General features: G+C 43.1%; 1 protein-coding gene across 1 annotated transcript in view; it reads left to right on the forward strand.

Moving 5' to 3' along the window:
* CYBB (cytochrome b-245 beta chain) overlaps positions 1-15,678 on the forward strand; it is a 33,497-nt gene extending 17,819 nt beyond the window's left edge. The window contains exons 6-13 of the mRNA XM_084617609.1: positions 1,186-1,376; positions 4,671-4,800; positions 7,216-7,308; positions 8,405-8,658; positions 9,346-9,508; positions 11,514-11,660; positions 13,451-13,575; positions 14,357-15,678. Of these exons, the coding sequence (XP_084473735.1) occupies positions 1,186-1,376; positions 4,671-4,800; positions 7,216-7,308; positions 8,405-8,658; positions 9,346-9,508; positions 11,514-11,660; positions 13,451-13,575; positions 14,357-14,483 (1,230 nt within the window). The 3' untranslated portion in view covers positions 14,484-15,678. The remainder of the gene's footprint in view (positions 1-1,185; positions 1,377-4,670; positions 4,801-7,215; positions 7,309-8,404; positions 8,659-9,345; positions 9,509-11,513; positions 11,661-13,450; positions 13,576-14,356) is intronic.
* The last annotated feature ends 288 nt before the right edge of the window (positions 15,679-15,966 follow it).

Below are 15,966 nucleotides of genomic sequence, written 5' to 3' on the forward strand. Positions count from 1 at the left end.
TGCTGAACTTCAGTAATAGCTCACATTTGTCCTCTAACAGTCTGAGTCCTTTAGAAACATTAATTCATTAAACTGCGCCTGTGCAAGGTAGCTAGATAAGCATCACTATTACCCCTATTTTTCAGATGGGCTAAGAAAGTCACAGAGATGTGAAGATTAAAATCTTCAAACTTGAATTCCTACAATTAAGGTCTGTTTGTTGTTGCCCCCTCCCGCCCCCTCTCTCACACACACAAACACACACATCTGCTGAGCACCCACAATTCCTATTGATTTTATTGATAGCTGCAGGTGCTCAGCACCACTGAAAAGCAGAACGTTCATATTGGTACCTACATATGGATGTAGGCTCCTAACTTTGGACACACAGCTGTGAAAATGGACTTCAGTGACATTTTTTCCCCACACAACTAGCCAGTGGCAGAGCTAGAAACAGAACCCAGAATTTCTGACTCCCACTTCCATGTGCCAATGAGTAGAAAATACTTTCTTTCCCTCTTCCATTTAGTTTACTCAGATTCAGTACAAGTGCAGTGTAGCAGACATAGGGTGTGCATAAACACTGGAGTGACTTAGGACCACAAGTCCTTTGAAAATCAATTGGACTTGTGCTCCTAAATTACTTAGGTGCATTTGAAAATCCCACCTGCGAGGTGAAGTCCTGACTCCACTGAAGTCAATGGCAAAATTCCCATTGATTCAGTTGGACCAGGATTTCACCCCAGTGTGGATGAATGTGGGTTCAGGTTGAAGCTTCTGAGGCTCAAAAGGCTTCTTCCAATTGTCAGTCAACTCTACTACTTTGACTGTTTTTTAACATGCTGTAACCACGGTGTCCCAGAACATCATCTTGTAACCCAGCACAATTCTAGTAGCCTTCTAGACATGCCTACAGCTCTGGTGACATGGATGGGGTTTGGATGTATCCCTAACCAAAAACTTCAAATATAATATAAATAAGTGTGATTGCATTACTCTCGTCCTCAAAGACCCCAGATGACTTCCTCTATCCCCCTCCCTTTTTCCTATCAACTTCTGATCACTGCTGACACTTTAACTATTCCCATGCTGTTTCTTACAGAATGCTATCTCCTTAAAGATTCTGAAATGAAAAAGACTGATGGTGCCCAATTCAATTTTGATAAATTGTCTTCATTGAAACCCCTATGTGTGTTTATTTCACAGAACCCCGAAGGTGGCCTATATGTAGCTTTCACGTATTTGGCAGGTCTCAGTGGTGTCATCATTACATTGGCCCTTATATTAATCATCACATCATCCACTAAAACCATTCGAAGGTCCTATTTTGAAGTATTTTGGTACACCCACCATCTCTTTGTCATCTTCTTTATTGGACTTGTCATTCATGGAGCTGGGTAAGTATTTGTAAACATTCACTGCATACACTACAAGATACATAGAATCATAGAAGATGAGGGTTGGAAGGGACCTCCGGAGGTCATCTAGTCCAACCCCCTGCTCAAAGCAGGACCAATCCCTAACTAAATCATCCCAGCCAGGGCTTTGTCAAGCCTGACCTTAAAAACCTCTAAGGAACGAGATTCCACCACCTCCCTAGGTAACCCATTCCAGTGCTCCAACACCCTCCTAGTGAAATAGTGTTTCCTAATATCCAACCTAGACCTCCCCCACTGCAACTTGAGACCATTACTCCTTATTCTGTCAATGGTAGTTCATGTACTATAAATTGAAGCCCAACAAACAGAGACATGTAATGTATCTGATTAGTGATTTAAGATGCTGTTATCTTGATAGTGATTATTGGCCCAATCCTACAAACACTTACGCATATCAGAGACAAGTTGTCACATGCATAAATCTTTACAAAAGCTGGTCATATTTAGATTCACCGATACTCACTTTTTGATTTTCTAATTAGAAAGTTCTTTCCTGTGTAGGGTTTCTCTTCCTATAACTTAGCTCAGTCTTATTTCCTAGAAGGAATTACATAATACACCACGTGAAATTGTCCAAAGGAAATAACACAACAACAAACACATTTTTGTTGCCTTAGTGCTAAATCTAACAAGGAATTATCTTTCCAAACATTGTTAATATTAGCAGTCCATTAATGTTTCAAAATTGGATTTCAGTGATTGCAGGTTTATTTATAGACAAACATTAATTGTTGTGACTTAGAGACAGCTTCTAAATTCCAAACAGGCGTCTTCTTTCCCTGTGAATCGTTCATTTCGTTCCTCTTTTTTTCCCTTTGCAAAATAGCTTTAGAAGTTATAAAGCGAAAGTGAGGCAACTTTAGTACTAGGAAAAATGAACTCCAGTTACTGTTTAAAATTATAGAACAGATGTATGAAGCAGGACAGAAAGCTAAATAGCATTTAGTCACAAGCAGCATTTCTTAATTCATGCTCTTAAACTACAGTTAAGAGGAAGTTCTTGATGTGATCTTTTAAAAGAGAAATTGAGTGGTCCAGAAGATGGGAAAGAGTTCTTTTAAAATGGTCAATAATGATGACTGTGCAAAAACACTTCCTCCCTCAACTGTGAATGGCCCCAGGGAGAAGTCAGAAAAGGGATTGTTACAGGGGCTCTGTGCATCCATCGGAGGGAGGGGTGCTTCCGCTTGCCCAGTGCACGGTTGATACACCCTGTCAAAGTCATCACAACTGTCAACTGGGCCAGACAAACACAGTCAGGGACTCCGGCTCTTTGGGCAGGGCAGAGCAAATGAACAGTCTGTAGCTTTTCAGCTTCCTAGCTGGGATTAATAACCACAAAGAGGTTTTGGCCCCCTAGGCAGGGCAGAAAAAATGAACGGTCTGTAGGCTCTGGGCCTCCTGCCGGGGGCAAACAAGCGCAATCAGGGCTTCATCCACCTGGCTGAGACAGAACAAATGAACAGTCTGTGGCTGGGGTCTCCAGCAATAATGCCCACCTGCCAGCATGGCAGGGGAACCCGGGCCCACCCTATTCCACCGGGCTCTGACCCAGGGCCCTGTGAAGCCGGTAACCTCCCTATTTAGGGCTCCACTATCGGCTCCAATATGTTCCCTGGGTCACTTCGTACCCTTAAGTCCATTTGTGGGCCTGTCTTCCATGTTCAGCATCCAAGTTGGTCTCCACAGCCAGTGTGCTCTCCGTAGCGTAGTCCGGGATACCCGCCTCAGGAGTCTGGAGGGCTTACTGGAACAAGCAGCACATGTCATCCTCCTCCTCAGTCAGCCCTGACTGAGCTGGCCAGCTTCCTTTTATCTGCTCCCGCCACCTGAGACATGCACAGCAGAGACACAGGGGCATGGCCTGACTGGTTAACCTCTGCTTGCCCAGTGTGGGTTGGTACACTCTGTCACAGAGATTACAACTGGAGGAGTAGAAATAGCAAACAGATGAGAGGGTGACTATGAAGTTAACATGTTAGATGTAAGTCCAGGACATGTTTTGAAAACTAGGATGGAAATTTTTGCTTTTTTAATATCTGGGATGGATAGAAAGCTAATGAAGCAAGAGAGGATAAGAATGGTTCATGTTTCCTGGAGCAAAAGTAACACCTCTCATTAAAAAGTCAACACTTGTCAGTAGTTACAACGTGGTATCTTTTTGTCTCTATTTACAATAGGAGGTAAATGAGCAATAACTATCAGTCAAAGTTGTCTTTTTACTTACAACCTTGATAGATTAAACTTGCAATAATGAAAACCTTGAAGTTTTGAGAGCAATGATTAGAAACATTGCCAAGAGAGAACTTCAGTAGTCTAAATGGGAGGAGATGAAGGCAGGAATAAGATTTCTGTAGAGGAAAGGATAAGTTCTAGCTATGATCTCAAGGTAGTAGGCAGTTGTACAGAGAGGAGAGATGTTAGAAGAAAGGATCAGCTTGAGACTAAAATAATTCCAGTGTATTTGGCCTTAGGAGCAAAGTTGAAGTTTTTGAGTATAAGGAGAATGAAAAGGTAATCAGAAATATTGGACAGAAGACTTTTCACCTAGAAGGAAGATTAGTCTTTAATGTGTGATGGATAGATGTCACAAGTAACCAGGTACTGGCAGACTCAGTATAGTTTGAGTGATGGAAAATATACAACTCATAGCTGCATGTCATCTGTGTATGGAAAAGCAATAACCAAAGTGATGCTAGAAGTCAGGGGGAGATCCTCAACTGGTGTCAGTCATTATAGTGATTGACTTTTTTGCACCAGCTAGGATGTGAGAGACTGACTAGCTGAAGATCTAGTCCACAGCTTCCAAGAGACAGGAGAAGTCAAACATGACTTGTACAGCTGAAGTTGGTTTGCAGTAATTTTAGTTATGGTCACTGATAAACTGAGGATCCTGATCTTTCCACCCCTTTTATTTCAAAGGGATAGAAATAGAACAGGCAGAAGGAAAATTCAGGCTTTCTTTTAAACAAATGAAATATTCCCTTTGTAACCACATTATTACAAATTGTAACTGTAGTATTTCTCAATTCTTCACTTGATGTTTTATGTGAGGAGGTTTCCCCTAGGAAATCAATACAGATTTGCCTCCCCTTTCTCCTTATTTTAGTAGCAAATCTGCAGATTGAGCAGTGTAGTAGACTCTTACCAGAAAAAAAGGATATTAACAGTGCAGAAATAAATTGTTGAATATAATAACTGTAAGTATTAGATATCATTTAATTTACATTAACATTTTGTATTCTCTTCAAGCCGTATTGTACGTGGACAGACAGCTGAGAGCTTGAAAAAGCATGATCCAAAAATATGTGAAAAGAACTTCACTCAGTGGGGAAAAATACCATCATGTCCTATCCCCCAGTTTGCTGGAAATCCTCCTATGGTATGTTCTATTGTCTTAAGTATAAATACAGTAGTGAAAGTCTTCAAGATCTTTCACTTTTTGTGTGAAACTACATGTTTAGATACTATAGAAAGATTCATCTGAATCTAAATATGCAGTAAACCACGAGCTTCAGTGGGAAATCACTTGTTTTTTAACATTTTGAAATGGCAGATTGTAATCAAAGATAGACTAAAGAAGGACTCCCCAACTCCACTGCATGTGGAGGGTATCACCTAAATGTCTCGCTTTTGAGCTGATACTTGGAGGCCCAGGTATTGGAGATCACCAAGTTGTATATCATTGTTGGGTGGGCTACCCAGGGAAAGAAGAACTTCTGGGGAAAACATCTGACGTAAGAACACTGGCCAGTCAGCACTGAGTGACCACATCCAAGATGATAGTACCAACCCAGCCTCCCGAGCTCGTTGAACTACCATCTGCAGTAATTCCGATATTGGTCCCATCTGTGGATCTCCAAATACCTCTTCTTCAGAGACAATTTAAGTTTCCTGTATTGGTCCTGACCATCTCTAAACTAAAATGTTCATATTTAACAGGATGGGCAAAAGGAAAGGGAAAAATATTGAACAAGATTGACATACCAAAAAAATATGAGAACCATTCACTAGAATATAATCATGACCTTGCAAGGTTTATTCAAAATTATATATTAGCATGCTCAGGAAAGGGAAAATTGCAAACTCCTCAGGGCAAGGATAGTCTTTTTGTTATGTTTGTACAATGTGTAGCACAATGGGGTTCCTGGCCTATGATTGGAGTCTCTGGGTGCTACTGAAATACAAATAAGAAATAATATTGAGAGGGAATATTTTGTATCATTAAGGTAGGTACCATGCATTAATGTAAAACAATGGCTTAAGGAACGTTGAGAATAATATGTTCATTTTAAGGGAGTTTTCAACTGAGACCTCATCATGATGGCAAACCCCAGAGAGACCCAGCATCATCTGGACTGATCACTAGCTAGATCCTTAAAGTAGTCTGTCTGTTCATGTCTGTTCAATTGGGTATTCAGTTCATGTCTGTCACTGGCGATCTTATTGTGCTACCAAAGCTTCTGGCACTCACGTGATCGCCAACCGTGCAGCTGCATTCCTTGACTAGATCTCAGGTTCCATCCAAATCTATCAGTAGGAACCACTGTCTTGTGAAGATGAAGGAAGACTACCACAGATTTAGATCCAGATGTGAAGAGAAGGCACTGTTCAGCATAATCAACTGAGAGTATAATCACCAGGAGAGGGTCAGCATTATAGTTCTAATGTGCTGAGTGACTCTTATTTCCTAGTGTTTTGGGTCACTATTAAAAGTACTTCTGTGACAAAAGCAGACTCATTTTCTGAGTAAAAGCTATGGAGTTGCATGTGTGTAAATGAGAGCAGAATTTGCTCCATTATGTTCATGAGGGGCAAGTCTAAACTCAGCTGGTTCTTGATTGCTTTTCAAACTTGTTAGATCATAATGGATTTTTTTTAAATGTCATAATATTCCAGGGCTTGCTACTCAACCTGACAGTCCCATTTCTTTGAAAATATTTTTGAAATGAACTCATCACCCAGATCCCATCAGAGGTCACATAACCACCAGTTTACAAACCCACATAGTTTAAATGTGCCAAACTGATTGCATGTGTAGCTCCATTTCAATCAGTGTGGTTATGGTATTAATTTATTCTTATGATTTTTTTACTAACCTTTTTAATGTATAATGTACTCTTAGTTTTACATACTGTATGTGCATGAAGAGTCAAAAGTCAAGAGAAAATAAATGCTGAACTAAGAAAGTGATTGAGTCTTGAGACTATTTATACTTATTCCTTCATATAAAGCCTGAAAAATCCAAGCCCTCTGCTTTGAAACTAGAATTGACCAATTCAAATTAACCTCAGAAGTTTCCAGAGAAAGTACACCTGATGACTCTAAACTCTTCACTTCAGAAAATCCTATCCACCAAATGTAGGCCTCTTGTTCATCCAGTCTTCTGATCCTCACGTTGGGATTTAAGAATCTCTATCCTGCACCCTGACTCTACTTCGAAAGAAAAAAATATGTACCTATTAACCGTATTGTGCTCAAAGTCACTCTGAACTTTAGCCAAAGGGGAAGGACCACCCACAGGAGAATCCTGTTCTATAACCAGCCAGCTGTATGGTAGCAGATTGTAAATCCATCTGCAACACTTGCTAGAGGGAAAATCCACTCTCAAAGGAGGAAGTTGTTTTGAAGGTTTGATGTGATGTATCAGGTTCCCCAGACTGAGTGATGAAGAGCATCAATTCACTGAAATGAATGTCTGTGTGTATAAAGCCGCCAGTATTTTATGTAAAATATCTTATCAACATATATGTTGCTTCCCCTTCTCATTTTCTTCTTATCTTTGTTCTGCTAACAGACATGGAAGTGGGTAGTGGTTCCTATGATTTTGTACTTCTTTGAGAGGTTGGTGCGATTTTGGCGATCACAGCAGAAGGTGGTAATCACAAAGGTGTGTATCAATGTTATGTGTTTATCTTGGGCAAAATGTTCCTCGGTCTTCCCATTACTTGCTATCAGTAGTCGAGAATACAGTATTGTGAGTGTCTGCAGGAAAAGGCATGGACTTCCCCACACCAGGATGCGTTTATTAGAGAAAGTACCCTTGGGAAGTGTTCTGGATGCTGTTAACCAAAATGGGTCCCTTCAGCAGCGCAGCTGCACTTCTATTTATTTAAGTGCTTTTAGAAATGTTACTCTGAATCTCTGTGTGCCTCAGTTGCCCACCTGCAAAATGGGAATAATGATACTTCCTTTCTCCAACCCTTTATCTGTCTTGTCTGCTTATACTGTGGGTTCTCCTGGGCAAGAAATGTCTTTCGCTATGTTTCTGTACAGTGCCAAGCACAATGAGGTCCTCTCTCAGTTGGGCCTCTAGATGTTACAGTAATACAAATAATTACAAAGCTAGCCAGTTCTGAAGTTAGCCAATAGACTAGATCTCCTTCTCCAAACCTCTCCTGAAAATTGCTGGCAGACTCAGCAGAGAGGTCAATGTTAAATAGTCATAGAGACTGAATTACTGTCTTGCGCCTCAAGATGGTCGTTTCCAGCTAGGCTTAAAAAACCATAGGGGCAAGGCAAATGCCCATGCCATAACTCCCATGTGGGTATACACGGAAGGCTTCAGTTTCCAGTGCTGTCAATCCAATGTCCTGCCAGTGTGCTAACCTCCACTCCTCAACTTCATGAACATGTGATCCATTCTGTGGCACTGACAAACTGCACCTGAATTAGTCACACACATACACAACCCCGACAATGTACTAGATGTATCTGGCTGCCCTATAACACTTTGTGTTAAATGATAAATAATAGCCACAAGAATGGTATGAAAATGTTTCTATCAACAATTTAGACCGTTCTACAGCCTCCTGTCCAGCTGTCAGATGCTGTTCCTCAGACTGTCCTGTGTTCTTTGAAAGACAGTTTGACCAGTTTATTTTGCTTTCACAGTGAAATATGATGTGTGATGGTGATGGATGTGGTGATAATGGATGGGGCTAACAGTGCAGCTGTTGACAGCCTTTTGTATTTTGTGCCCTTAGGTGGTCAATCATCCCTTCAAAACATTTGAGCTCCAGATGATGAAAAAGGGCTTCAAGATGGAAGTTGGGCAGTACATTTTTGTCCAGTGTCCCACAGTGTCTCATCTGGAGTGGCACCCTTTCACACTGACTTCTGCCCCTGAAGAGGATTACTTCAGCATTCACATCCGTATTGTAGGAGACTGGACAGAGGGCTTGTCCAGTGCCTGTGGATGTGACAAAAAAGAATTTCAAGAAGCATGGAAATTGCCAAAGTATGTGCAATCTCCATGATAATCTCTGAAAAGGGACAATGTTATATCAAGTTTGCTAGGCCTAAAATTAGACCTACTCTCTTTGGCGGCATGCGTCACACATTCCTTGACTCCCTCCATCCTGGCTGATGGCTACCCTCTAAATTTTCATTCCATGCCTGCTCATAAAAATCAGTTTTCTTAAAATGCACATTTTGCTGAACTGGGACAAGTGTTTTTGAGGAGGTGAATCTGGTGATTGACTCCAAAATCTAGGTATTCTGTCAATGGAAAATGCACTTGAGCAACCTTAACCTTAAATTTATGGGCCAGATTCTCAGGCTCTGGTTCTGGCTATAAGTGATCAGTGCAGAATTCCACTAGTGGAGGAAAACTCCACACTGACATAAAATCAGTAGAAACAGCTTCTGTGCCACTGGTCTTTCCCACCACCAGCAAGGGGGTTTAATTGGGGAGAGCTCCATTATACCAACCCTTCACTGGTGTAAATTAGAGCAGCCCCTAGACTGCTCTATGTCAGACTGGGGCTGGGTGTCACAGAATCAGGGAGCTGTAACTAGTTTTACAGTGCCCCACCCTACCCTTTACCAAGTGGTACTTGGATATAGGGAAGACTCGAGCCCACACTTTTTTTGTGTGATGATAGATATATAGATGATATTTTTATATTTGTACTCTTTCTTTTAGGATACTTGTGGATGGCCCCTTTGGCACAGCTAGTGAAGATGTATTCAGTTATGAAACTGTGATGCTTGTTGGAGCTGGAATAGGGGTCACTCCATTTGCATCTGTACTCAAGTCTGTCTGGTACAAATACTGCAATGATGCAACCAATCTAAGACTCAAAAAGGTATGTCCCCTGAGTGTACAAAACCTTCCCAATGAATGATTGCCCTGCTTTCTCGGTATGAATCAGGAGGCCTCCCCGTTGCACCCTCCTCCTTGTGTTTCCTCCTGGTATCCCACTTCCTCACTTATCTCAGGGCTTAGGTCTCCATCCCACGGCGAACTTAGTTTAAAGCCCTCCTCACTAGGTTAGAAAGCCTGCCTGTGAAGATGCTTTTCCCTCTCTTTGATAGGTGGATCCCATCTCTTCCTAGCAATCCTTCTTCCTGAAACAACATCCCATGGTCGAAGAATCCGAAGCCCTCTCTCCGACACCACCTGCGTAACCACACATTTACCTTCACAATTCGATGTTCCCTACCTGGGCCTTTTCCTTCAACAGGGAGGACGGACGAGAACATGACTTGTGCCTCAAACTCCTTTATCCTTCTTCCCAGAGCCACATAGTCTGCAGTGACCTGCTCAAGGTCCTTCCTGGCAATATCATTGGTGTCCATGTGGGGAAGTAGGAAGGGGTAGCGATCCGAGGACTTCATCAGTCTCGGCAGACACTCCGTCACATCCCAAATTCTAGCTCCGGGCAAGCAGCACACTTCTTGAGTTTCCCGGTCTGGATGGCAAATAGATGACTCCATTCACGTGAGGAGGGAGTCCCCGACCACCACAACCCTCCTCTTGGGAGTGGTAGTCGTGGAAACCCCTTCCCTAGGACAATGCATTCCATGCCTTCCGGCCGATGGGGTCTCCCTCTGCTTCCTTCCCTCAGATGACTCTTCAAAACCATTCTCCACCATAGTACCTGTGCAGAGAGCCTGAAAATGGATTCTTACCTCTATCTGCATTCCGGGTACATGAGTTCTCTTTCTTCTTCTGGAGGTCACATGCTGCCAATTTTCTTCCCCATTCTGCACTGCCCTCTCTGATTCTTCAGCATGCTCATGCGCTGACTTCTATCCAGAAAGTCTTCATTTTCTCTGATGCAATGTAGGGTTGATACTTGGGTCTCTAGTCCTTTACCCTTCTCTTCCAATACAGAGACTAGCTTGCACTTCGTACAGACAAAGTCACTTCTATCCTCTGGGAGAAAGACAAACATGGCATATCCTGTGCAGGTCACAACAGCTGATCGCTCACTATCCATATTGTCTTCCTTCTAAGAGCCTCTTCAGATGTTGTATTTCTTGCTCCCAGAAGCCTGAAGGGCAAAAAATTCTGTGGGAACTCCCCCCCCCGAGCCGAACTTCCTCTGTTTGCTTCTCCTCTGTTCGCAGCTCAAGAGATGACAGAAGAAGCAGTGACAAGCCTATGGGCCAAATTCAGCACAGGGAAGGTGGGCTACACCCAGTAGCTTTCCACTGAACTGAGGAAGGCAGCAATAAAGGCACTTCACCACCTCTATTACACTGTTGCCAGCTTCGGGTTGCAATAGCGTTGGCATGTGCTGCTCTCCTCTCTCAGGGCAGGGTGGGATTTTAGGTCAATGGAACTAAGTAGTCGCTGGTCCACCAGCCATGCCTTTGGTCTTGAAATTGCCCTATGTGTTGGGGCAGAGGGATCCCCCACAGTTCCTCTGTGCACCTGAGGTCACATCCCCTCTGCCCCCTCCCCTTGGGTAGAGGAACTGGACCAGTTCTGCTGCCTACTGCCTCATTGGCTGCACAGTTGGAGACAGGTTTTCTTCCAAGTCATTTTTGAATGGCTTAACTAATTGCTACTCTGAGGGAGCAGGGATGGAGAGGCAGCATGATACTGTAAATAGGTCACTGGTGGAGGGAAAAGGGGGAACTGTTTCCCTTCTCACATAATCATTAACTCTGCCCCACAGCTCTTCCAGCCTCCAAACAGTTATGATGCCAGATGAACTTCCTATCAACTCTAGTCACAAGGGGAATTTCTAAACCACCAGGAAACCGTGCCTCTAAAAATCCCCATTTGAATCAGCAAACATGATGGATGTGGAAATGCGTAAGTGCATACAGAAGATAAGAGTTTAATTCTGTCTCTTTCAGATCTATTTTTACTGGCTGTGCAGAGACACTCATGCCTTTGAATGGTTTGCTGACCTCTTGCAGTCTCTGGAGAATCAAATGCAGGAGAGGGACAATGCAGGATTTCTCAGTTACAACATCTACCTAACAGGCTGGGATGAATCTCAGGTAACCACTCTGGGGAAATGTCAGTCCCTTAAGTGTCATGGATTTTTTTTATTATTTTAACATCATTTGGGGGTGGTTGGTTTGTTTCTGTGAAGGTAAAAACATTCAAAAAGGAGCTGTACCATTCTCCTGGCCCTTGTATGGCTGTCAGGGATTTTATTTTTAGAAGGATATTGTCAGAAAGAAAAGTTGCACAAACCTATGGCCAACTGAGAAGTTTCCATATGCTAAAAATAGAATTTCTATTGGTTATAGTTAAAGCTGTGAGTCTCTCATTGAAGTCACAGATTCTGTGACTTTCCGGGACCTCCATGACTTCTGCAGCAGCTGATGTGACTGACTGCAGGGACATAGGCTGTGCCCCCTTCCCCGCCAGCGCCAGTGGCGGTCCTGGGCTGCATGCCACCGCCCTTTCCCCCCCCCCCCCGGAATACCAGTGGTAGTCCCAGGCCACCCTCTGCCCCAGAGCACCCGCGGAGTCCCCTGCCCCAGAGTACACAATGTCCCCCTGGATCTTCCCCATCCAGGGCACCCAAGATTTAGACCGGGATATATAGTACAAGTCATGGACAGGTCACGAGGCATGAATTTTTGTTTACTGCCTGTGACCTGTCCATGACTTTAACTAAAAATACTCATGACTAAAGTCTTAGCCTTGGTAATAGTGCTTAAAACCCAACATTGCCCTGTCATAGGGCCTGCCCGCCCTCTGGCACCCCGCCCCCCCCTTGACCTAGTGTAGTGCTGCAGGCTCTCCCTGTCTCAGGTTCTCTTCTCTCAGGGTTGCTTAAGAACTCCACCCAGTCTAAAAGAATGTGAGATAAATAGAACCTGAGGAGGGGAATATTTATTCAATACAAATACACTGGAAATAAAGTCTCTCTCCTTGGGCTCGGGGATTGTTTAGCCCTCCTCCTTGGGACCTGTGGTCTCCCTTAAGAGAGCTTGTCTCTCTGCAACTGAGCAGTAACTCCAGCTAATGCACAGTAATGGGACTCAGCCAGTGGCAACACATTTCCTTCAGAAGTTTCCTGGCTCTTTTACATCTCCCTATGGGATAGGACAATATAGACTGGTTTTGGGAGACCCAGGTCCCAAACCTTCCATTGGATACTTGAGAAATGGGTGAGTCAGTCAGGAAAGAGGCTTATTTTAATTCTTTTGATTATATTTCACTCTACTTATATTCCACCCACACAAAATTCTGTGAGTGGAGGGGGCGGGAAGTTGTCACGCTTTTAGATGTGGGGAAGAGAAGAAGTAAGGTTGTATACCTCTTGGTTCCGAATAAATCACTTCTCTAATTCTTTCCTCGAATATAACTAGTAATTCTGTTAGGGCCTAATCCATATCCTACTGAAGTAAACATAAGTCTTTCCATTGACATTTGTGAACTTTGAATCATGCACTTAACTCTGTTGATGTAGATGGAAATTACATAGGGAGAAGAGAAAAGATTTCACAGGGACACACGTTCCTTTCAGACATACCAGTGCAACCTGAATGGGACCCCACCAGTATAAATGGGGGGAGAATCTTGTCCTTACAGTACCATCAAAGAACCTAAATCAGGCAGTTCACTACAACAGAAAGCTTATTACTTGCTTTAAGGATTAATATTTTCAAGCCCTGAGATCAAACATAAATTCCACATCCAAGAGGAGCTCTTCTGGCCTGCAGATAATTCCACTGCATGCTAATAGGGCTAACTTTCTACACTTGTGCTAAAGTATCCATCTCTAAATTTCTCCTTACACTGTTCCCTAAAGTCCTTGTCTCCTTTCCCATAGGCCACTCATTTTACAGTACACCATGATGAAGAGAAAGATGTGATTACGGGTCTGAAACAGAAAACCTTGTATGGCAGACCCAACTGGGAAAATGAGTTCAAAACCATTGCAAGTCAGCACCCCAGGTAAACCAGAGTTCAGATCTATAGTTTCTGTGGACTACCTCAAACTAGCTGCCATAAAAAAAATTGTCTTACTCCTTATGTTGGTAATATTTGAGAGGCAAAGTGATCCAAGAGACTGAATATGGACTTCAGAGCCAGGAACTCCCAAATTCTAATCTCAGCTCTGCCACTGAAATGTTGGATAGCCTTGGCCAAACCACTTTAGACCTACATTTTGAAAAATGTCCGTTAATTTTGGGAGTTAAACTGCATGCATGGAAGGCCTGATTTTAGAAACATCTGTAAGTCCAATTGAAGTCAATGATTAATGCTTCTGAAAACCAGGCCTTAAGATGGATGGGCTGCATTTGGGAACCCAAAACTGGAAGCAGCAAAATTAGAGGCTGCTTATGAGAATCTGAGCCTTAACCTCTCTGTCTCAATTTCCCTAGACCAAATTCTGACTCCATTGAAATCAGTGGAAATTTTGCCATTGACTTCTGGAGGACCAGGATTTAGCCCGTCATCTGTTTTAAAAGCAGTTATAAATCTTGCCTGTCTACCTCATGGGTTTTAGGAGGATAAATTAGTTCCTGTTTCAAGAGCACTGTGAAGATTTAAAGAGATGTTAAATGTATTAATATTAAGTAGCTCATATTGTAATACAAGGTTCTATTTTAGTGCCTTTAATGGCTGTCAGCTGCAGATCAAATGATTCATTTGCTCACCCACCCTACTCATGTTGTTGTGGATTGAATACCTGCTTGGTTACTTACCACACTGTGATGTTCTTTCTTAACAGTTCCAGAGTAGGCGTCTTCCTCTGTGGTCCGGAAGCCCTGGCTGAAACACTCAATAAGCAGTGTATCAACAACTCAGATGCTGATCCACGAGGAGTACACTTCATTTTTAACAAGGAAAACTTTTAACTCACTAAAAGAAAAGGAGGACTTGTGGCACCTTAGAGACTAACAAATGTATTTGAGCATAAGCTTTCATGAGCTACAGCTCACTTCATCAGAGGCATCATATTCATCATGTAGCTCACGAAAGCTTATGCTCAAATACATTTGTTAGTCTCTAAGGTGCCACAAGTCCTCCTGTTCTTTTTGCGAATACAGGCTAACGCGGCTGCTACTCTGAAACCTTTTAATTCACTGGCTCTGACAGAATACAGGAATAGCTAAATCCAAAAACTAAAGAACTTGTTTCTTTTTCTGTTGGAATTTGGAGATTATGGACTGGATTCTGATCTCCGTTACACTAATGTTAAGCCCTTTGCGTCAGTGGAATTGCCCTGGATTTACACTGGTGTAACTATGGATATGTCTACACTGCACCGTTGTCGCCAAAACTTTTGTCTTTCTTGGGTCCTATAAAAAGCCCACCCACAAAGAAAGACAAAAGTTTTGCTGACTCAAGTGACTGTGTGAACATGGCTTTGTTGGCAGGAGTGCTCTCCTGCCTACAAAGCTTATGCCGCTTGCAGGCTGGAATTATTTTGTCGGCAAAAGTGCGGACAAAATACGGCAAAAGAGCGTTCACACACGCTGACTTTTAGCGACAAGGCTGTGTCAACACAGCCTTGTGGCTAAAAGCTGCATAGTGTAGACAAGCCCTAAGAATCTGTTTGACCTTGGGTCTATTTGCATGGGCCTCCACATTCTGAGCAATTTAGCAGAAATCTGTTCTTTGTGGGGTTTGTCTCAATTACTATCTTTAGCTTCCTGTCATTTGTAATGACTTCCTCAGGGTATCGATAGAGATTGAATCCTGGGGAGCCAGTTTACACTGATGATAGCTTAATCCTATGAAACAAAAAAGAGATTTAGCATAATGCTTGCTACTTAACATGCAGTTTATTTTGGCTACAGGAATTTTCTGGAAGAAAGTCAAATTTGGGGAGGGATGAATGGGACTTAGGCTATGTCTACACTACAAATTACTTTGGTATAACTTACATCGCTCATGGTGGATTATTCACACCCCTAAACCAGTGGTTTCCAAACTTTTTTTTCTGGGGACCCAGTTGAAGAAAATTGTTGATGCCCACAACCCAACAGAGCTGGGAATGAAGGGTTTGGGGTGTGGGAGGGGCTCAGGGCTAGGGCAGAGGGTTGCAGTGTTGGGGGGAGGGCTGTGGAGTGGGGCTGGGAATGATGGGTTCAGGATGTGGGAGGGGACTCAGGGCTGGGGGAGGGGGTTGGGATGCAGGAGGGGGTCAGGGCTCTGGCCTGAGGGTGCAGGCTCTGGGGTGGGGCTGGGGATGAGGGGTTTGGGGTGCAGGAACAGGTTCCAGGTTGGGGGGAGGGGCTCAGGGCTGGGGCAGGGAATTGGAGGGCAGGGTTGGTGTGTGAACTTACCTCCTGCAGCTCCTGATCAGCAGTGCATCTAGGGTGCAGAGACAGGCTT

This window comes from Lepidochelys olivacea (assembly GCF_965140295.1).
Source record: "Lepidochelys olivacea isolate rLepOli2 genome assembly, chromosome: 1".
NCBI classification, from domain to species: domain Eukaryota; kingdom Metazoa; phylum Chordata; order Testudines; family Cheloniidae; genus Lepidochelys; species Lepidochelys olivacea.